This window comes from Prunus persica, chromosome G7 (assembly GCF_000346465.2).
Source record: "Prunus persica cultivar Lovell chromosome G7, Prunus_persica_NCBIv2, whole genome shotgun sequence".
NCBI lineage: Eukaryota > Viridiplantae > Streptophyta > Magnoliopsida > Rosales > Rosaceae > Prunus > Prunus persica.
The window spans coordinates 21,791,671-21,813,643 of NC_034015.1; the positions used below are offsets into that span (position 1 = coordinate 21,791,671).

Consider the following 21,973-nt stretch of genomic DNA (forward strand, 5'->3'; position numbering starts at 1 on the left):
TTGTTAATGGCTTTACTTTTGGGTCTCTTTGAATAAATCTATGAATCTGTTGGCATTAGGTTTGATGACGTTGCTGTGGTCTTTCTGGATGTAATTTGCCCTCAAAAGGCTTTTTTGTTAGTTTAACCTAGATTCCATGTTCGTATGCGATGATGTTGTCTCTGCTATATCCTCAAAAACCAGACGAGAAAAAAAACGTTTACACATGCACACGCGGGTGCACTTGGGAATTGCAGCTCTTTCCTTTGAAATAGAACAAATATTACATATATCTTGCTTATAATACATCTTGATATCTTGGGGAAGAAAAATGTCTTGACAACGAAGAGCTCCAGTATAATAATAAGATATGATAAACGAAACACATAACCCCAAAAGATTGAAAACAAAGAGAAAGCAGACAAGAAAATATCACGAGGAATCTTTACTTGACGAGGAACTGCCATAGATGTAGCAGCCAAAGCCCCAAAATGTGACGACCAGAGAGAGGATCTTCAAGCCGCTCATTGGGTCTTTTAACAAAATGACCGCCGCAATGCTTGTGAGGGGTACCCTTATTGCATTCAGGACACCCGCAAGAACAGTGGACGACAAAAAAAGCACAGCAACACTCCCTAATACCCCCAACTGGAAACTGATGGTGCTCCAAATGAGAACAAGGTAATAAGAAGATTTACCACCCTCGAAACTTCTGGCCTCATATTTCATTCTCTGAAAATCGTTGTTCACAATTACTCCAATCGTGGTAAATACAAACGCAAACAAAGAGACCATCACTTGCTGCTCCAACACAACATGGAAGGACCTTCTACCAACTAGCTTCACGAAAACTAGCTCCGAAAGAGCAAATATGAGTCCGTGGAGAGCAGACCCTAAAATATCCCATATAAAACCCCAAATGTATTGCTTATCAGTGACATTTCCATATCTGTCTGAATCTGAATCCAAAGCAATGATGGTCATAGCAGCAGTAATGACAACAACAGCGTTTACTATTGCGGCGTTTAGCTTGTTCTTCACAAGTAGATATCCAAACAATGCAGAAAATACTAGAGATGATGATGCGAGAAGAGAAGCAGTAGATGCTGGGAGGTAAGCATATGCATAAGCATACATGAGGTTGTCAGCAGCACTTAAGAGACCAAGCACAATATAAGAAAAAGTAAGTTTTAAAGTGAGGGGAGTAGGAGAGGTTTTGCAGACCAAGTATGTAGGGAACAAGATCAAAGCAGTCAGAGGCCACCCTGCAACTGCCACCCATGAAATGATCCACTTGCTAGTGCCACCATTGGCATAATAGACACGAGACAGAAGGCTTGATGCAGGGAACGCTACGAGCATTGCCGCACTGCTTAGAACAAGAAGAATCCAATGTGAGATTGGCTTTCTTTTGTATGCTTCCCTAGCCCTCGCCTCAAAGGCAGAAACCCGGCCCCATAACGAAACTGGGAGATTTGATGGTTCCTCCTCCATTCTCCTCCCTGACATGAATATATATGATCATGAGAAAATATCAATATTAACAAGCCCATAAAATAGCAATCGATCTTATTCATCCTCTCCTTTTATCTCATTTCCTCAAAATTCAAATCTTACCCATTTAACTCCATTTAAACAGAATCCAACAGTTATTTTTCTCATCCTCTCGACCAAAAATTCTAGATTTTTTTTCATTTTCTGAAGTTATCCACCACTCAGTCAAGATAAATTCATTGAATTCTGGTTAAATGAGCTTAAAATGGATGATAATTGAGGGAAAGAAGGGAAAGGAGGGAAAGAAATCCAAACTAATTTTTTTTGGATCTTAGTACCCTGACTTAGATACCTGCCGTGCAAAATCATGGCTTCAAATTAACCACATTTTTCTTTTTCTTTTTCCCATGAAGAGGAAGAGCACTTGATGTGATAAGTATAAGCAGTAAATGCACAGTATTGAACCCACCATGAAACTATACTGATGTAGAACAAGAAGAGAATTAGAGTGGAGGGGAACATAGGATAGGGGAGGAGAGAAGAAGAAGAACAAGACAGAGGCAAAATAAAAAAGAAGTAGGAACCAAACCAGAAGCAAACTACAGCTAACCAGCATCTCTACAGTAAAAGAAACCAAATACAATCCCTAAATCAAATAAAATCACTACACACAACTTCAAAGGAAACTAACTAAAATCTACATGAATAAACCCAATTTCTAAGCTTATTTGGATGCATAAAATAACTGCAACTTCTCTTCTTCTATCTGTCTCCTAATAGCTCTTTTAGTCTACTACAACTAAGGCAGTTTGCTGTATACAGAAGAAAACAGCTGAGGCCATAAAAGCCATTAAGCTTAAAGATTTGAACTTTGAAGAACAAAATAACAAGCAAACAGAAAAAGTTAAAAGTTAAAAAGAAAACAGCTCAATATCAGTACTGCTACTGAAGAGCAATGCATTGGACAAGCGAACAGAAAAAGTGAACAGTGCATACTTTTCAATTCTAATTTTCCATACAGCGACACAGATTATCCACCCATCACACACCAGCAGGAATTTCGATTGAATTTTCTCTCTCAAGCAACCAACCAACCAATCAGCATCAAAATGAAAAGAAAAAGAAAAACAGAAATCAATAAAAAGAAGTGAAATTGAGTAAAGAAAAGGCTAACCTGACTCCAGCAGCGGCTGCATTAAATGAGGATGGCAGTGAGAGCCTATAGGGTAGAGAATAGCTATAGAGTATTTTGGAGGTGAAGACAAGACGGAAGCGAATTGAAGTGAAAAGGATGCGTTTGCGTAATCCGGAGCATGCAAGTACAAGTCACATAGTTTTTGTTCTGGGGTTGGGTTTAGATAGGTTGTGAATTCATTGATCTACTTGTATTAGTTGTTGTTGTGAACGTGTTCTTTCTCAACTCCAACGGGGTTGGGTTGGGTAAATTTGGGTGACTACTTTTCGGGATATCTGGATGGACTGGACTCTGTGTAAAGGAATGTTTATTTATTTATTTATTCAGGACTGTATTCCCAAGTCTGGAGGATGATGACGGAGACGGCCTCATTAATTTCAATTTTCAACCCTTTTTTTTTTTTTTTTTTTTTCGTAACTCAATTTTCAACCCTTTAAATATATAAAACTCATCATAAATATGTACATATATCTTCCTCGTCGTCTATGCGAATCGAAATGATTTTGGAAAAGAACTTTGTCTTCTGCTCTATATCTTGATTGGACAACAAACGGCCACGTGCTCAGAGTTCTACCATCAGCGTTTGCGTTTCTGTTCTTGGTAGTCGTATTAACTTTCTCGCAAGAATCTCCCTTTAATCTTTAACAAAGAAAGCAGTTTAATTAGGAGCCTTCCAATCCATAACAAAAACGGCAAAGTGGTAATTGCGTTCTCACTTACGAAAAGGGTTTTCCACTATAACCACAAACTCTTCTTCCAACAATTAATATTCTCAATAAACTACACTTTTTATTTTATTTTATATAAGACCACAGCCACAACTTAAATAAGAATACATTCTAATTTTGATATTGATATAAAAAATTGATAAGCGAATTTTATTTTTTACCTTTGTGTATATGCAAGATAAGCGGTTCGTAATTATTTGGTCTAAAGACATGAATTTATTTTTGAGAGATCGCGAATTCAAATTTTAAGATTTCACACGAATTCAAATCTTAAGTGTTCACATGAATTCAAATTTTTTAAAAAATAATTGTTATATAAAAAAGAATAAGGTTGTAAATGATATGAAATAATGTTGATAAATAAAATATTGTCATACAAATTGAGGTTAAAAATTAAAAGCAAAATTCGAGGTTGAACTCCTAAAGTGATGAGCCAATAAATAAGGGAAGAGAATGAGTAGAATATCACTTTTTAGGTGCTTATAACATCTGACTAAATTAATACAAGATTTTTATTTAAACACACAAATTACAGAAAATGGGTCACTATGTCCGAGTCCAAACGGCGGCCGAAAGGAAACCGTCAAGTCAACAAAACAACGGTGATCCCCGCATCTGATGTAACGCAGATATTAACGGCTTCGGTTACACCGTCATAAAAACCACCTGAGTCAACGCCAGTCAAAGACACATATATCCCCACAACATCTCTCTCTCTCTCTCTCTCTCTCTCCCCTTAATCTATAAGCCGGTACACAGAATCCAAAACATTTTTCGGTTTCGGTCTCATTTTCGGGGTCGATTTTGGACACTATAAAAGTCACAGTACCAACAGTTGCGAAAAACTTTACTCTCTTAGAGTGACAATCGGCCATGGCTGAGCACGAGAGCTTCGATGCTCTCCAAGTAGAAAAGCTAAAGCCAAACGAACAAGAAGAAGAAGAAGATGAAGAAGGGGATGAAGATGAAGACGAGGACGAAGAAGGAAAGCGACTCGGTGAAATTCAGCTGGGCGAGTTACAGAACTCTGCACCAGAGTCAAGAGAGACGCAATTAGAAACCCTAGCGGTGCCTTCTACGTTGGAATCATCAGAGAACGATCAGTGTGCAGGTAAGCTTTGTTCTTCGGAAACGGTGTGTTAGTTTTTGGAAGAAAAAAAAATGTTTTTTTGTTTTTATATTTTATATAGCTTTAGTGCTTGGTGGGATTATAGTGAACGGGGTGATCTTGTGTGGTTGATCCCACAGGTTTTCAGGTTAACTCCACGTCACAGTCGATTGATGGAGCTCAATTACAGGTTAGAAGCTCATTCACATCCAATTTCTAAACTTTTGATCTTTGGCTAAGTGAATTGTGAGCACTTTTATTTGCGTGATATTACTTTTGTGAATTTCTGTTTGCTTGACTTTTGTTTTTTGGGCCGGAGTGAGGGGGGACGTATAAATATATCACGGATTGGGAGAAGTCGTGTGCAAGGGTGCTGGTGGAAATTGTTTTGCATTCTTGCAGTTTTTTGTTTATGAATTTTCCTTGGAATTGAAATCTATGAGTGCCTTTTCATGGGGACAGAGCAAAAATGTTTGTTAAAGTTCTTGTTTGAGGGTTGAAATCATGAATCCGAAATCCTTGTGATTGTAGCCTCGCAGTTTTTGTGAAGCCCTCTAGGTACAAAGTAGGGAGAGAGCCACAAGTGAAGAGGAGTGTCAGGTTGCAAAATAATTCTTAGCCTGTATCGCTTTTGGAGTAGTGATAACCAAAGTAAAATCTTTTCCTCTTTCCTTTTGAACTTATGTGTCAAAAAGGAAAAAAATAAAAAATAAAGAGATATTATCTCACATACTGTTTGCTTTCTGGAGAGGTGGATTATATGTCAAAATGAAGAGAATGTTTTAGTAATAGGAAAGAAAGTCATAGAAGAGACAGTAAGAAGCATAAAATCTGCATTAATGAAAGCTAGTACTTAGCTATTAATCACTCGAAAGAGGCAACCTTGTCAGCTAAAGTGTCCACTTTCAAGGTTTCTGGTTCTTGGACTTGTAATAAAACAAGTCCAACATGGAAAAAAAATTCACTTTAATACAACACCCCAGGTACCCTACATCATATGTGGGATGAGATCCTACGACAGGCAATATTAAACTCAAACGCAACAATTCAAAAAAAGTATCATTTTTCAGAGGATTGGCTGGAAGTTAGAAAACTTGACCACTTAGTGATCAGATAATATCAGAAGACAAAATGATTGGATTTTATGACTGATGGAACAGGCCAATACATTTAACAATAAAAACTTTCAGTCTATATGTGTGAGGAACAGGCCAACTTAATTGACCTTACATCATGTCATTTAGACCTCTTACAGCGTAACTTGAGGCGCGGGTCTTCCTTATGACAAATTCTAGATGCACATTCATGGCAATCTGAATGGGTCTTGGATGCATCTTGTATCACGTAATTTGAATCATGTGCAACTCCAGAATGTTATACCTCTCATTATCATAAGTCAAATATCTGGTTCCTTGTGTTTCACTTGTATAATTATTTTCCTTGTTCTCTCTCAGGAGCAACTTGGGGTGAGCCACCAAGAAATTTTGGCAATTGTAACACACCAGGATGCTCAGATGCAGACACAAAGTCCGGTTCAGTTGGCTGTTTATCCAACTCCGTTGTCAGAACTATCACCAACTTCTGTTACACAATCCATTCAGACTCAGACACAAAGTCCGCTTCAGTTGACTGTTTATCCAACTCCGTTGTCAGAACTATCACCAACTTCTGTTACGCAATCCATTTCATCTGCTCCCAGCCCGATTCTGCTAGAACAAAAACTGCCACCAGAAAAGGTTAATACTTTATGTACACCAGAGGTGGACAAGCAAAATTCTTCTGACCATAAATTTATATCTTCTGTTCCTCTGGTGAAGACATCTGCTTCTGATGGTTACAACTGGAGAAAATATGGTCAGAAGCAAGTGAAGAGTCCTCAAGGTTCTCGAAGTTATTATAGGTGCACATATTCTGAGTGTTATGCCAAGAAGATTGAATGCTGTGACCACTCGGGCTATGTAACAGAGATTGTTTACAAAAGCCAACATACTCATGAGCCCCCTCGAAAAAGTAACTGCACAAAGGAAAGTAAACTTGCATTATCTGCTGAGTGTGTAAGGAATAGTGTTACAGAACATCCTTGCAGAACAGTTAATGATTCAGAGCCGTCCACATCCTCAAAAGAACGTATTCAAGAAACACCCTCAATTCCTGAAAGAAAGCGGCAAAGCCCAAGTGACTCTGATGGTAATGGTGATGTTAAGATCAAGGAGGAGCATGGTGATGGTGATGAACCAGAACCCAAACGAAGGCAAGTTTACTCGTAGCTTTTGTTTCCTCTTCCCATGCTGTATTTTGTAACATACTTGTTCAAAGGAGTAGAAATTTACCTGGTTTTCATATACTCTCTGCTTATTGATAACCAGAGTGAAGAAAAGCAACTTAGAGTATTCAACTTCTCTCCTAAAACCTGGCAAGAAACCTAAATTTGTTGTGCATGCGGCGGGGGATGTTGGAATATCAGGTGATGGATACAGATGGCGCAAATACGGACAGAAGATGGTGAAAGGAAATCCGCATCCCAGGTATGCCCATTTCCTTCATATTTTTTTCTTTGTAGCTTGATATATTGACCTAATTAATCAGCATCTGGGGTTCAGATTCAGTATTTTATGTTATTAAAAGATGTTAGGCATATGTTCTCTTTACATAAACTTCATCCCTGCCTTTGTGCTAGACTTATCTACTCCAAAACTTCATAGTGCGCTTAATTTTTGAAAGATGCAATTGGACTAACTGGAAATTTCAATGATGCAGAGCCTCAGTTATGAATTTTCAAAAGAACAACTTAAATGTTCCAATTTGCTTTTGATTCTTAAGCAATGTTAACTGTTTCCATTTTCATTCATTCAGCAGAAATGACATTGACCAAAGAATGCCTTTTACTCGTTTTGTATTTTGTCTGGTGGCATCTATAATCAAATGAAGCTTTTGATATAATATCTGCCAGTTGTTTAGAGTATCAATTGACAAGAAATAGAAAGTGAATGGAATTGATGCAGAGTGTTTAGAGAGCGTTATTGTTTATTATTGTTAATCATGACATATGAACCTCTCCCTTTGGTTGTAATTTGTCTCTTTGGTATTATGTATCTGGGGATATGAATATTAAGCTATTCGTAGCTTTAAGTCAGAAAGTGTCTTTTCTCTACACAGTAATCTTGAGCTGCAGAATTGCCAGCAAAATGGTTATCGACAGTTTCAAATGATGCAAATAATAGAGAATAATTGTTGGGTATGCTATGCATGCAGTTGCCTTTAGACTTAAAAAAGTTTGCATATTGCATAAATCTCCGTTGCTTATCATGTGAGCTGTTGAAACCCCACTTGGGAACTACTACATGTATTCCTTTCCTTATGTTTTGATAATTGTATTTAAATTTTTTAGGAACTACTACAGATGCACTTCTGCTGGGTGTCCAGTCCGGAAGCACATTGAAACAGCCATAGATAACACAAGTGCTGTGATTATAACATACAAGGGGATACATGACCATGACATGCCTGTTCCAAAGAAACGACATGGCCCTCCGAGTGCTCCTCTTGTTGCTGCCGCTGCTCCTGCTTCCATGAACAATTTGCATATCAAGAAGACCGATACACACCAAAACCAGATTTCTTCAACCCAGTGGTCAGTGGACACCGGGGGAGAATTGACTGGTGAGGCCTTGGACCTTGGAGGCGAGAAGGCAATGGAATCAGCTCGAACTCTTTTGAGCATTGGATTTGAAATCAAGCCTTGCTGAAAGTTCCTTAGCTGGCCCAAGTACTGATAAAGACCATCATCGACGGGCCTTAGAAAAGCAAGCAGTGTATCTATATAAAATTTGATAAGTTATCACATTGGCAGGTTTGATTTTTTTTATTATTTTTTTTATTTTGTTGTGGGTCGCTTTCACCTTTCAGCTGTAGTCTTATAGTTCACAGTTGTGTAGATTTGGTATTTGTACACCTTTGCATATCTTGTGTTGAATAGGTTAATCGCAGTGAAACAGTATAGAAATGGGTGGCATTCTTTTCCTCCTGATGTTTGCAGTTATTTCTTTCAGATCAAGTAGATAAAGCAAAATTTAAATGGTCAATTTACTTTGGTTAGAAAACTTGAATAGATTGGAGAGAAGTTTCTCTCTTCTGGAAAAGTTGGGATTGTGCTGTTGCTAACAGTACACAAGTCTCCAAGACAATCCATCAGTCGTTATCTCAATTAACCCACCTGGCTGGATTGGACAAAATAAAATGCTTGAGGCAGAAGGCAGAAGGGTTTCCTAGGCAATAGTCAGCAATTAAATTCACGCTTGAAAGAGTGGTGGCCCACATTTTTTGGTGAACTTGTTGAGGCAAGAGTGCAAACATGTCCATCAATCAACTAGCAGTTCCCCGTCGCCGGTCATATGGGGACAAAGACAGAGAGATATTGTGCTACACATCCTTCATTGTCAATTTGTCACCAAAATGACTCATCAGATGTAGAGTTGTAGCTTGCAGTTGTCCAGTCCAGCACATTGCTTAAGGCATACCATCTGGGATATCAACCGGCCCCACCCCACAATTGTCAGGCAAAAGCTAAACCTAGAATGAATCAGATAGAGAAGCATTGCAGTGTTTTTTCTTCTCTTCTTTTTAATGCCCAAATCTGGTTCTAAAGAGATTCTAATTACTAATATCTTAACTGTACAAAAAATTGTATATTAGTTTTTGAAAGGTCTCAAGACTAGAGAAGCCGCACCAACGGCACAATCACCAGTTTTCATTTTAATCCACTTCAGTAATCTACAGAGCGAGAATCCATAATGCTTCAGAATTCATTAATTACACACAAAACCCTCTTCACTACTACCCAATACAAGAGTAGCTCTGAATCAGTCAATGTGGCAAACTGATGATTGAAACCGGCTGACCAAGGCATTTTCTTTACAAGTCTGAGGAGAAACTCAATTCATCCATGGCAACAGATAAGTCCGATTCTATCCCATTTTCTGTTTTCTTTTCAGCCTCATCCTTGATTCCATACTCTTCCTTCCCTTCCGCTGCGTTTAGGCACTCCTGAAATCTGAAGCAACTAACGAGATGGTCATTAGTAATTCCAGCGACCTGCATGAAAGAATAAATAACAGTTGGCCCCACACTTCGAAATCCCCTTCTCATGAGGTCTTTGCTTATCACATCTGCTTTTGGAGTTTTTGCCGGAACCTGCCGAGGATACCGGAATCTGCTAACTATAGGCTTGTTATTCACAAAGCTCCAAATATACTTGTCAAATGATCCAAACTCTTCTATGACCTGGCATCAGCAAAACCTGCAAAAAGTTAGTGGCAACGATAATCATAGCAATTAAAAAATGTGCAATCATGGATACAGTAAAAGGGTTATTGGATAGTGGTTAATGGTTGGAACTTATCAAGTCAAATACGTGATTCAGGATTAAGTAATGAAGCAAGCTGGCATGTTGAAGAAAGGGAATAATTAGGTTGCATGAGCAATTCTTGAGGTAAGATAGAAGGTCAGGCTGCTCTATGGATGATAGAATTACAATTTGCCCTATATGTGTGATACAAATTACAGAGAGGTGAGGACCACCATTCAACTACTTTTTTCACCTAACCTACCTGATCAAATGATCACTAAGCACCCATTATATGCCATTTAATTGCTTGCACAAACAAGAGAAAACATGTGGTCCCCAGTTTATTTGTGTAAAATTGAGTGAATGAGGCTATTTTGTTTGTAGAAAGTGATGCATAAAATAATTCCACTAGTACAATTATACTAACAACGTGCCACATTAGTTTTGGCTAAAATTAGGTATCATTGAAAAAGTACATTATACTGGATGCTTACATGCATATGGTTTCTTAGTACTTCCCATATATGAGCTAGTAGTAATTTACTAAGTCTGCACATGTGTGCTTCTTCTGCTAGTCAATCTCATACAACTGGAGGAGGAAATGAACATTTACCTTGGTCATTTGACGTGCATTCTCAATAATAGCACGCAACTTTAGTTCCGACAATAGGGAACTTGCATTGCTTCCGGGTGCTATTAGCTTCTTCTCATTCAACTTTGAGATGGCAACGGGATCAAAGTCTGCAAACACTTCCCTGCAAAAAGAAGCTTGTAAATTAATCACATAGAGTGGAAAGGCCATGCAACAGGGAAGGGGCCATCACTAAAAGGCCCCAACCTCTTTATACAGAACATAATTTAGGGTAAGTCGGTTACTATTTAAAAAAGAGAACCTTCACAGAAACAGTACCTAAAGATGTGCTTTTTGCTTAGAATGGCCGGCCATGAAAGTTCAGCCAAAGCACCAGATAAGACAAGAAGCTCAAACAGTTTCCTGTATGTGGTCAAGCAGATCAGGAAAATGACTGTTAAGTAGAGTTTTACAAAGTAATCTTCATTTCAATCAACATAGATGCAAAAAGTGTTGCTATGACATACTTGTCATCATGTACTGGAAGCCCCCATTCTTCATCATGAAAAGCAGCATAACATGGATCTGCTTACAACATATCAATCTCGATCAGAATATAAATCTATGAAAGAAGAATATCAAGTCATGTAGAAAATTATATTTGGTTCAACTATCCAAGATGTTTCTCTGGCTAAGATACATGTAGTTCTACTTCCACAAGACTTTGCATGGTTATAAGGCTAGCACCCATCAAAAGAAAGAAACCCCTCCACCCTCTCCCTAAATGGAAATGAAAATCTTTCAAATTGTTGCCTTCTGGAGTTATATATCCGTTTTCTATCATCCATGACCCAAACAAGTGTGCAATAAATTATTCATAACAAATTGACAATGAGACAAAATCAATATAATGGCGAAGGGCCGAGTGTAGAATTTCCTGCTTGGACATCTGAAGAACAGTGCATTTATACTCATTTGTTAACTTATACAACAGCTTTGAGGAGAGTAAGTTCTAATCCAATTAAGCCTTAAACATGACTAGTTCCATCAGCAGCGTATTTGAAATTGCCTGTTAAACCCTAATAAGAACCTTATTCTCCCTTAACTTGAAGCTCTTCACTCAAAGGTACAGAATTCTTTGATTTTGTTGGGGAAATATGAACTGCAATGCTACTCATCTTGGTTTTGAACTGTCATTAACTTATGTCTTCATTGTCAAGTATATTATAGATTACGAGGGGCATGCGGTGTAAAAATTAATTTGCCTATACTCTGGTGAATTGTGAATTAAATCATGCCAGTCTACTGCTAGTCTGAAACGTGTCACAAGAAACGTGTCACAAGATAATCATATAACAATACCGGGAGGGGAATATATTCTACAAATCTTTATGGTACTTATTACCGGCAAAGAATATATCATGAGAATAATTATACGAAAGGCACATTACTAACTAGAAAGAAATAACCAATCGCTCCAGAAGCATATATTTTCACCAGGATCAAAGAAATAAGAACGAACCAGTATTAGGCGTCACCCAAGCACACCTCTTCTTAGACTGCGAACCATCAGGAGGAGAGTCCAATCCACCATCAGAAACAACACTTCTTGGCTTCGAAACATACTGCTTCCTCCTACTGCCTGCACTATTCGACCTAGTCAGCCTACCAGTAGATGCTCTACTATGAAACGAATCCGTAGAGGCATCCGATGAACATGAAGCATTTAGTGAAAAATTTGAGTGCAATAACTGCTCGTGCCGACGAAGCACTGACGGAACACTGGGAGAATGCAGCTGAGGAGAGGTAGTTAGCATTGAAGATTGACGAGTTTTCTTCTCTTCAGCTGAGGCAACCTTCTCAGCCAATTTCTCAGCCTTTCTCAGTGGTTTTGAAACTGGTTTTCGTGCACTGAACGTCCCTGCCTTGTTCCCAGCAGGTCCAAGCACTGGCCTTGACTCTGAATCAGCCACATTGATAGACCTTACTCTCGGAGCTCCTGACATTAGTATCACTCCTTTGACTGAACACCAACTTCTCCAAGGATCTCAGCCTTTTTCCCCACTCAGAATCAAAAGAAAAATAAAATACACACTTCGAATTCAACCAGAATATGGGTTTGCCCGAGCAGCTAATATGATCCAACAAACCCTCAAATCATCAAAAACCCATCTAGAAAATTCAGTAAAACCCAGATTCTTCTTTTACTTTCAAAAGCTCAAACAACCAGGAAGACCCCCAGAGACCCAAAAGCATATGGATTTTACACTTCCACTATGCACATTCATTGACCTTGCTCTTCAAGTTCCCAAAACAGATCTCAACTTTGAGGGGAACTTTTCAACCACACGAGCCCCTCAAAGTTATACTCCTACCAACCCTTGGGTCCATTCACATTCAAAATTCACCAAGCCAATACTCAACCCCTTCGAAACACCGCCTTGCAGAAACCCCTAAAACCCCCATTTTTCCAATGCCCAGACTCTAACTTGCCCAAAACCCCTAAGAAAGTCAAGACCCACTCAGAATTCCACAGAAAATAAGTGAAAGAAAAATAGCTTAACCTTTAGGTACCAAAAAACTAGGGCTTTACATACACAGCTCGACTAATTCCCCAAAAAAGATAAATGAGCTTTCAAAGCGCCTCGAAACCCAGAGATTCCCATTCTGCACTTTCGTGGAAAACAGAGCGACTGAAAATATCTAAAAGAGAGAAAAGCAGAGGTTTTTCAAACGAACTGTGTCGTTCGCTCACTACAGCACATGGAAAGAGTAAAGCTGACACAAAGGAAATGAACTCTTTGCAATTCCCATACTTTTTCCGAGAAAAATGACCCGACGGAAAGTTTCCGAGAAAATGCGGGAAAGCGGGTTTTGTGAGAATTGAAGAGAAAATGGTTTCGATCTTAAGGAATTGAAATTTCTCTCCCTGAATTTGGACAGAGGGAGACAGAATGAGCAGAAGACAGAGAGAGAGTGAAAGGTTGTCCTGTTTTATTTATCGTGGGGTGACCTAGAGAGCCGGTGTGAAGTAACATTTTTACCGGCTGTAGCCCGGTTATTTTTGATTGCCTGCCGCGCTGCACACCAAAGTAGAACATTTCAGCTCTTGTGATTTGAAGAAAAAGATTATGAAATTAAACCATTTCTTATATTAAATAAAACACTTGACATTCAAAACGTTGAGTTTTGAGCTGGATGAAAATGAATTGTTATTCTACCTAAAACTAATATTGATTAGGCGGAAGCAGTAAGCAAGCAAAGCAATCATTGAATTTATTTTTTATTTTTTATTTTTTGGCTAAATACTACGAGGTGTCCCACACTTGAAAGGTAGGATTAATTCCAGTTCGGATTCGGCTTATCCTTAGTCATAAAGTGCTTCTAATGGATTTCGAACCTTTGCCATTGAGGCACCAGGTAGATCTCCAACTGGAGGTGGCAGTTTGCCAACCGCACTACACATTGTGGTTACAATCATTGAGTTTTTAGCTGGATGAAAATGTATAGTCCACAATGCTATATGTGTGATATCACTTTCATATAGCATAACATTATTAGATGGGAATAACAAACTTAGTACTATTCCCGTTGCAGCTAATTTTTCTCCAAATTCGGGTACATTTTACACAACAGGCTGAGGCTTTTACTGTTTAATCTGATCACATCAATGGACCACTGCGACTCTTCTGGTAGCCTTTCATGTCTCATTTGGCATGCAAACGCACAAAGACAAAAAAGATCTTAATTACTGCACTCCCTTTGTCTCTTTGCCTTCCAAACGATCCCATCTCATATGCTAATATCGGGCACCTAGCTATGCCTCAGTTTAGTTACAAGCCTGCATTTCGTTGAGTCTCTTATCATTTTGACGCCATTGATGGATTACCTTGGTCTGGAAGCATTGCTAGTTTAATACTTCAACCCAATATTTAATTTTTTTTTTTTTTAAAAAGCAACTTGGTTAGCATGCGATTCAATCCACAAATATGGACTCGTTTAATAATGTCCACCAGACGGAGATCATCAGATCAGCTTCAGCTCCTGTGAGAGCTGTTCCGATTGACTAAACCTAAGGTGGTTACAACATAAATGTAGAAAACGAGAAACAACAATGACATGGGAGCGCATTAGAACCAAATGTAGTCTTCAAGATTGCGATAGAAATCCCATGTGTTTCTCATCCAACATTCGCAAAAATAAAGCAAATAATCTCAGGATCTCAGTGTATTTATAATAAAGTGCCCTATGTTTTGGAATTTGACACTATCAAGAGCAACTAAACTGTCTTGACTTGAATCTTCTGGTGGCTTGTGAAGAACTGGAAAACCAACTGCTCACAGGATCCGGAAATGGCAACTGCAAGTACCCACATAAACCAGCAGTAAGTGACATAAAATACTATGCACTGTTAAAAGATGAAAAAGAACAAAAGAGGTGGGTTGAGCATGTGTTATTTTGATTAGCATGGGAAGCTTTAGGCTGGGGACAAAATGAAAACAGAATCTCAGACCATTTCTCACCAACCAAACTTGACAAACTATCTACCTTTTATATTTTTTTACCTTCATTCTTACCAAGAATATGATGGCATAAAGGTTTTCTATAATATCATTCTAGGTTGGATGTTAGATTCAGAAGAAAGATTAAGAGTAATTCAATGTAAGTTGACGAATAATGTCAATTTACTGCAAAAAGCTATCAAATATGTATTCTGGGAAAAATCACGTTCTTCCTTCAAGCATATATCCATTGAAAGATGGACATCACAGAAGTTTAAACTTATCCCTGGTATCTTATGTCCCTCAAAGGCACTGTTAAGAAATTTTAACAAATGCCCTAACAAAGGAATTATAACAATTAGTTAATTCATCAAAAAAGAAAAAGAAAAGAAATGAGTCATACCCCAGCAGACCCCTGCCTTCCCATGTTCTAGGTGTCACCGTTAAGTTGACTTGAGCACCTTGCCTTACAAGTATTACAGGTATCCCATGGCCCTGATTAGTTTGCGCCTCAGAAGCAAGTCTCTGCAGCAAATTATCACCAATTTCCACATTGCCGAATTTAACAATCTGATCTCCAAGCTGTAAACCATCTTCTCCTGCTGGCGATGCATCAGCTATCTCATCAACCAACACAAAGGGTACTCTCACAATCACGTCCACATCCATGGCATTGGTAGAATCACTATGAACATTAGTTGAGGATGCAGAAGCAACAACGTCGACAACTGATGCGCTTTGGGCATCTGACATCTCATCATTACCAGAAAAATTAGACAAAAATGCAGTTTTCACATATCTTGATACACAGTATAATCAATATTTAGCTACCAGCTCCAGCTTGTAATAATAAAATTTAATGCTAAACTTAAAAAATAAGAAATGTGTATGTATGCATCACTGAACGCCAATGAATCTCAAACTTCTCACCATGCACAGGGACCCACACAGATCCTCAATACATTTCAAATCCGACAACAGATAAAACCATATACAATTTTTCCTTTCCTACCCGATTCTCCCAATAAATCTATAGGTATGATAATATGCATTGCAGGTTCCAACCACCTACCTGAATCTCTGAGGGATGATGATTTAGGAGCAAGCCTTGCTGAGTGCAGAACTTGTATATTTTCGTTCAGTTTCTCTGTAATCTCTTTGTGATCATTTCGCAATTCTACAATTACAATAAAGACCACAAATAAAAATATGAGTATGAATTGGACAACTACTAACAAATACCCACATCAGCACCATTAGAAGCAGTAAACAAAGCTCCACAATCAATACACAACTGAAACTGAGCAAGGGTATGCAAAGCTCCACAATCTCAGTTTGTACCAAAATTCGCAGTGAAAGAATGCATTATTTATTGCGAATAATTTAATAAATGTAACTCAAAGCAAATACACGACTAAAATATTCTAGTATACCAGCAAGACGACGCCTTTCCGCTCGCACGGTTGGGATGTCAATATCGTGACGGGGAAAACCCTACAGATTAGAAGAAGAAAAGGAAACACCAAAAACCCTAAATCCCCAATTTTATTGATTAAAATAATGCCATATTAAAAAAGGAAAATAATAATATATAAAAAAGGTCGACCTCGGAGTCAAGGAGGTTGCCGGAGATTCCAGGGCCACCGGGTTGCGTAAGACTCTCGATGACGGCATTCATCTCCGCCTCTAGAGCACTCCTCTTCTCCATCAGACCCATCGACTCCGCTTTCAGATTCGTCCCCACCATTTTTCTTCTTTTTCTTTTCTTTTCAGTATTTTGGGTAATTTTACGAACGCCGCCTTCTTTCTTCTGTTCTCACTAGTCACTACTGATACGAGACTGGAGGAGAGAGAAACCAGAAAGCAAAGCGATGCGGTTAAGGGTCGTTTGGGCGTAAAATCAAAGTACGGTGCACGTGAAGCGCACGTGCATCATTCTGGACTATTACAAGATGAGGATTGGGCTGGAGGTTGGATAAACCCCATGGGCTTCGGGTAGGCTCATTGGACTCGGTGAACTATCTGAACCCAAATAATAAACTAAATAAATAAAGAAAATACCCTAAAAGTAAAAAAATAAAATTTAAAAACGTTGGCCCTGACTATTATTATCTAGACGCTGGCTCAATATAAATACGCAGGACTCGCACCACTGGAAAAATGGTGGCTATTGTTGTGTCCCTGGCGTCTACGCTTATTGCTGTTACTTCACCTTCATATTCTTCCTCGTTCTTGACGAAATTACGGTCTTCCCCAAGTCTGCGACTTTCTTTAGCAGTTACACCCCTGTGTTCTCGCAGAGGGAAGCTCATGGCTCACACTCTTGCTCGGGCCACTCTCGGCCTCACTTTCCCTTCTGGCCTTGACGCCCCAAAGGTCTATTTCTCGTCGCTTTTCTTCAAATTTCAGTATATCTATGTTCGCCACTGAAAGATTGTCATTTTGATTGTTGTTTGGGGTTACTTTATGAAAATTGATTTTTGTTATGTGAGTTCGTGACTACTTAGAGCTGTTGATTGTTGTTCTTATTAGTTTTGATGAAATTTGATGGATTTGGTGGGCTTTTATATCTGTAAAGTTTCGATCTCTGTATATGCGGGGATTATATTTTTTTTGTTTACTTGATTGATTTTATGAGATCAAAGCAGTAAATGATTGATTTTTGTTTTTGGATTTTTGATTTTGTTGTATGGATCAAGTAATTATTTGGCTGTTATGTTTTATAGATACATAATTCGTGTACAATTTGATTGATTATTATGGGTTAAATTGAGCAAGAACTTAATTTCTGTTGAACTGAAATATCACTTGTGTGTTTGTGTCAATTCCTGAAGATCTCTTTCGCTGTAAAAGACATCGATGTAACGGAATGGAAAGGAGACCTACTTGCAGTTGGCGTCACAGAGAAAGATTTGGCAAAAGATGAGAACTCCAAGTTTCAAAATTCAATCTTGAAGAATCTAGATTCCCGTTTGGGTGGTCTCTTGGCTGAAGCCTCTTCTGAGGAAGACTTCACAGGAAAGTCTGGCCAGTCAACAGTTGTAAGGCTTCCAGGTCTTGGGTCAAAGAGGATTGGCTTGTTTGGGCTTGGACAATCTGCTTCATCTACAGCAGCTTTCCGAGGTCTCGGGGAGGCTGCAGCAACAGCAGCAAAGGCTACTCAAGCAAGTGACCTTGCTATTGTGCTTGCCTCTTCCGAGGGGCTTTCTGCAAAATCTAACACAGCTTCTGCAATAGCATCTGGTACTTTGATCCATTATTCTTTTATTCTTAATTGGTATTTAGTTTTCTGATATGGTAATAGTTGTGCTAAACATGTTGAAATGGCTTTGACTTGTTGTAGGAACTGTGTTGGGGATTTATGAAGATAGTAGGTATAAATCAGAGTCAAAGAAATCAGCTCTAAAATCTGTGGACATTCTTGGTCTTGGAACTGGACCTGAAGTAGAGAAGAAGCTCAAGTATGCCGAAGATGTTACTTCTGGAATAATTTTTGGGAAAGAACTAGTTAACTCACCCGCCAATGTTCTTACACCTGGTTTGTATGATCTAATTTCTTGCAGTTGTTATCCTTTAATGTCGCTTTTAGTTGTCAGGCACTTTTTGCATTTAGTTCATTAACCAAGAAAAAAAAATTCTGTATTCTCCTTAGTGTTGCCATTTTCCTGGCCTATACTTGTAGTTTCCCATTTTGTTTCATCCGTCCATGTTCATCGAGGTATTTCCTATTGTTGACTGTAAGTGATGATTATTGTGTCTCAGGGAAACTTGCTGAAGAGGCCTCAAAGATTGCTTCCACGTACAGTGATGTTCTATCTGCAAAAATATTAAATGAAGAGCAATGCAAAGAACTGAAAATGGGTTCTTATTTGGCTGTTGCTGCAGCCTCAGCAAATCCTCCACATTTTATTCACTTGATTTACAAACCCCCGGGTGGACCTGCTAAGGTCAAATTAGGGTTGGTTGGTAAAGGGCTGACCTTTGACAGGTGATTGCAGATTATTTAGAATGAACTTCTTGTACCTAGTTCTTTTTGCTCTTGCAAATATAGAGCAGCTTTGCTTTAGATGCCTGTAAATTTTCGTGGTTACAATGTGTCTGTGGTAACGGGAGTAATGACTGAGTTTAATGGTTCATATCATGGTTGTATGATGTCTTTTAATTATCCAAGAATAAAGTGTTAAGCCAGTCTTTGTACTCCTCTCATATTGCCTATACCATTTCCCTGAATGATTTATATTTCTCTCTTTCCTAATGCTATTGCTTCTCTCATTTCCATGTCACACTGATGGAAGTGAGTTGGTGTTCTTTTGAAATAAAAAATGACAATACTCTTTTCTATATATCAACGTGCTGACACTAGTCTTTTATGGTTATTGATTTTATCTTTTTATGTTATCAGTGGTGGCTACAACATCAAGACAGGGCCTGGCTGTTCAATTGAACTCATGAAATTTGATATGGGAGGTTCCGCAGCTGTATTAGGTGCAGCAAAAGCCATTGGCCAAATCAAACCTCCTGGTGTAGAGGTGAGCCATTGTGTTTTCCATGTTTTGTTGTGGAGAAAGATGCACGATTGACCCATTTGTGACTTTTTAATCCTCAGGTTTCAGTTTTTTAGTGATTGAATTGGTGATGTACACCAGTATGGATCAATAATGGATCTTGTGTATGCAGGTTCATTTCATTGTTGCAGCTTGTGAGAACATGATAAGTGGAACAGGTGTGAGGCCTGGAGACATTGTGACGGCATCAAATGGAAAGACAATTGAGGTATGGTTTTTGTGGTTGTCAGAAATGCACACCTTCTCAATGATGAGAGGTTAACTGACTAATTGGATCATAATTCTAAATGTGCTAAACATAACATGAAGGAATATATTACACATTATCTTCAAGGTGAGTAAATATTTTTTCAATTGACAAGATGTCTAATAGGCTCATTGGATCTTAATTCTAAAAGTGCTCCATAACATTAAGGATCATACATATATAATTTTGTGTACTAAGCTGTGCATCCATGTTCTTATAAACTAAAGTTCTATTTGCTTCAATTTCCGTCACAGGTCAATAACACTGATGCTGAAGGTAGACTTACTCTGGCAGATGCATTGGTATATGCTTGTAACCAAGGTGTTGAGAAGGTATTACTGTGGTGATGCATCTTGGCTATGCATTTTGTATCTGTAATGTAGGTGTTAATTGTATCTTGTGTTAATTGGATTTAAAATTGTGAAATTCTAGCCAAAGTTAATTTTTTTACACTTTCCTAATGTTTGATATTGTTGAGGTTCCTTAATGTGCTCATTTGGCTTTACATAGGAAAAAGAGTTTAGCTTTTCACTGATTTTTCTTGCTGCAAATTAGGTGAATAATCTAATTTACTGACTAGGATTCACTATAGTAAAATGGTAGTTTTGTTATATTCCACATTTTTCATTTCATTCTGCATTATATGTGAATTTTGTATTTGCGGCACATTGAATTTTATGAAGAGCACATATGCACGCTGCTCTTTGTAATTAATTTATCATTAGAATTGTTTGATGCCTACATGCTGCTTAGATGTATAATACTGATTTCTGGTACTGCTAGTGCTAACACCATCATATTATGCAGATTGTTGACCTGGCAACCTTAACTGGTGCCTGTGTAGTTGCTCTTGGACCCTCAATAGCAGGTGTATGCCTATTCTTTGAAGCAGTGTTATATTATTGAATGAATCAGGAAAATGTGATGATGCTTAGAGTGGTCTTCTAAGTGATGCTTATTGGAGTAAACTACGCATTAAAATGAAGTTAAATTGATAAAATAAATAAGATTCACATTACTGGTTCCGCACATAACAAGGTTTAAGCATCAAAGATTATGTTTGCAATCTCTTGTATCATTGTCATGGGGGCCCTTTAATTTGTATTTAATATGTTAATACGCTTTGAAACTCTTCAACAACTTGATGGATTGCTAATTGTTTATGCGATGTTAAATCTTTTCCTTCTAGGTGTCTTTACACCTAGTGATGACCTGGCAAAAGAGGTATTTGCAGCTTCGGAGCTCAGTGGGGAGAAATTTTGGAGGTTGCCATTGGAGGAGAGTTATTGGGAGTCGATGAAATCGGGAATAGCTGATATGGTCAACACGGGTGGTCGTCCAGGTGGTTCAATAAGTGCTGCTCTCTTCTTGAAACAGGTATATGATTTCATAATTTTATTGTCTCGGTTTGTGCCTGTTGTGTCACTTCCTTAGTTTGATCATGTTTGTGTTCTGTTGTGTCACTTCCTAATGATAACGTTTTCGACTATGCTTTTGTAGTTTGTTGATGAAAAGGTTGAGTGGATGCATATTGACATGGCTGGGCCTGTTTGGAGTGACAAGAAGCGCACTGCTACAGGGTTTGGTGTTTCCACTCTGGTGGAGTGGGTTCTGAAAAACTCTGCTTAGGTGGCTGAAGCCTGAAGCATCCATCGGGAGAAATATTACATCAGGATCACCAGCTGAGGGAACAGAGGCATTGTGATGGGGTTCCTTGGTGCCACAACTTCCGTTCATGAATAAAATGTGCAAAAAAAAAAAGGAAAGGTTATGGATCCAGGCATGATCTTTTTCCAGTTTTACTGAGATGGGTTGCAGCTCCTTGATATCTTTCTTGGAAGGGTGTATTTAATTTCACGGACTGTATGATTATTTGTTTTCCTATCCCTAGAACACCCAAAAAAAAAAAAGAAGAAGAAAGCTTGGTGAGTAAAGATGTAATTTATTCCCCTTATCCTAGAATAAAAATGAAAAGAAGTGCTCTTGGTTACTTTTTGAAAGACAAGTTTTATTCCTGGACCATGATATTTGGTATAAAGCAGATCTCACGCCACTGCTAAAATAATGCATGTGTGCGGAAGTGTTGTGGGGGATTCTCATCGTCCAAATGTCTCCCATCAACAACATATTGCTTTACAAAGTACAATGAAAATGAAATTATAGCGTTCTTATTTTTCTAAGCAAAGCCTAAAAAAGATGAGACTTAAAACTCTCGTCCTAAATATGTGTAAGGTAAATTA

The 21,973-nt window shown here is 38.4% G+C and overlaps 5 protein-coding genes across 8 annotated transcripts; 2 read left to right on the forward strand and 3 right to left on the reverse strand.

Moving 5' to 3' along the window:
• Window positions 219–3,222, reverse strand: LOC18769735 (probable purine permease 5). 4 transcript variants are annotated; one of them, XM_020568202.1, is made up of 3 exons: window positions 2,648–3,222; window positions 1,826–1,954; window positions 219–1,481 (listed from the first exon to the last, which is right to left on the reverse strand). In XM_020568202.1, exon 3 carries the CDS (start codon window positions 1,471–1,473, stop codon window positions 412–414), a length of 1,062 nt encoding a protein of 353 aa, XP_020423791.1. In that variant the 5' UTR covers window positions 1,474–1,481; window positions 1,826–1,954; window positions 2,648–3,222; the 3' UTR covers window positions 219–411. The 4 variants fall into 4 exon arrangements, with proteins under 4 accessions (XP_020423791.1, XP_007202258.2, XP_020423790.1 ...); XM_007202196.2 differs by lacking the exon at window positions 1,826–1,954 and having other exon boundaries at window positions 219–1,486; window positions 2,653–3,222; XM_020568201.1 differs by lacking the exon at window positions 1,826–1,954 and having other exon boundaries at window positions 2,648–3,220.
• On the forward strand, window positions 4,121–8,531 carry LOC18769337 (probable WRKY transcription factor 32). Its single transcript, XM_007204037.2, has 5 exons — window positions 4,121–4,507; window positions 4,645–4,694; window positions 5,959–6,755; window positions 6,871–7,029; window positions 7,893–8,531. Exons 1-5 carry the CDS (start codon window positions 4,270–4,272, stop codon window positions 8,248–8,250), a joined length of 1,602 nt encoding a protein of 533 aa, XP_007204099.1. The 5' UTR covers window positions 4,121–4,269; the 3' UTR covers window positions 8,251–8,531.
• On the reverse strand, window positions 9,139–13,478 carry LOC18771125 (probable GMP synthase [glutamine-hydrolyzing]). The gene is made up of 5 exons (XM_007204752.2): window positions 11,942–13,478; window positions 10,947–11,004; window positions 10,759–10,842; window positions 10,462–10,603; window positions 9,139–9,784 (listed from the first exon to the last, which is right to left on the reverse strand). Exons 1-5 carry the CDS (start codon window positions 12,423–12,425, stop codon window positions 9,416–9,418), a joined length of 1,137 nt encoding a protein of 378 aa, XP_007204814.1. The 5' UTR covers window positions 12,426–13,478; the 3' UTR covers window positions 9,139–9,415.
• LOC18771814 (26S proteasome non-ATPase regulatory subunit 9) lies at window positions 14,402–16,834 on the reverse strand. The gene is made up of 5 exons (XM_007202480.2): window positions 16,528–16,834; window positions 16,355–16,415; window positions 15,994–16,098; window positions 15,325–15,667; window positions 14,402–14,778 (listed from the first exon to the last, which is right to left on the reverse strand). Exons 1-5 carry the CDS (start codon window positions 16,666–16,668, stop codon window positions 14,757–14,759), a joined length of 672 nt encoding a protein of 223 aa, XP_007202542.1. The 5' UTR covers window positions 16,669–16,834; the 3' UTR covers window positions 14,402–14,756.
• LOC18769601 (leucine aminopeptidase 1) lies at window positions 17,006–21,738 on the forward strand. The gene is made up of 10 exons (XM_007204144.2): window positions 17,006–17,297; window positions 17,756–18,164; window positions 18,265–18,459; window positions 18,684–18,909; window positions 19,324–19,450; window positions 19,599–19,694; window positions 19,988–20,065; window positions 20,541–20,601; window positions 20,923–21,110; window positions 21,234–21,738. The coding sequence occupies exons 1-10, from the start codon at window positions 17,082–17,084 to the stop codon at window positions 21,360–21,362; spliced, it is 1,725 nt and encodes a 574-aa protein (XP_007204206.1). The 5' UTR covers window positions 17,006–17,081; the 3' UTR covers window positions 21,363–21,738.

Excerpts from the sequence above, each read along its gene's own strand:
- LOC18769337 (XM_007204037.2), top strand. The coding sequence starts at position 4,270 with ATGGCTGAGCACGAGAGCTTCGATGCTCTCCAAGTAGAAAAGCTAAAG. Across the intron at positions 4,695-5,958 it reads TTGATGGAGCTCAATTACAG|GAGCAACTTGGGGTGAGCCA; the intron begins GTTAGAAGCTCA and ends GTTCTCTCTCAG. Across the intron at positions 7,030-7,892 it reads AAAGGAAATCCGCATCCCAG|GAACTACTACAGATGCACTT; the intron begins GTATGCCCATTT and ends TAAATTTTTTAG.
- LOC18771125 (XM_007204752.2), bottom strand. The coding sequence starts at position 12,425 with ATGTCAGGAGCTCCGAGAGTAAGGTCTATCAATGTGGCTGATTCAGAG. Across the intron at positions 11,005-11,941 it reads TTGGGTGACGCCTAATACTG|ATCCATGTTATGCTGCTTTT; the intron begins GTTCGTTCTTAT and ends TGTTGTAAGCAG. Across the intron at positions 10,604-10,758 it reads AGCAAAAAGCACATCTTTAG|GGAAGTGTTTGCAGACTTTG; the intron begins GTACTGTTTCTG and ends TTCTTTTTGCAG.
- LOC18771814 (XM_007202480.2), bottom strand. The coding sequence starts at position 16,668 with ATGGTGGGGACGAATCTGAAAGCGGAGTCGATGGGTCTGATGGAGAAG. Across the intron at positions 16,416-16,527 it reads GCAACCTCCTTGACTCCGAG|GGTTTTCCCCGTCACGATAT; the intron begins GTCGACCTTTTT and ends TCTAATCTGTAG. Across the intron at positions 15,668-15,993 it reads ATCATCCCTCAGAGATTCAG|ATGCCCAAAGCGCATCAGTT; the intron begins GTAGGTGGTTGG and ends ATGAGATGTCAG.
- LOC18769601 (XM_007204144.2), top strand. The coding sequence starts at position 17,082 with ATGGTGGCTATTGTTGTGTCCCTGGCGTCTACGCTTATTGCTGTTACT. Across the intron at positions 19,451-19,598 it reads TCAAACCTCCTGGTGTAGAG|GTTCATTTCATTGTTGCAGC; the intron begins GTGAGCCATTGT and ends TTGTGTATGCAG. Across the intron at positions 20,066-20,540 it reads GTAACCAAGGTGTTGAGAAG|ATTGTTGACCTGGCAACCTT; the intron begins GTATTACTGTGG and ends CATATTATGCAG.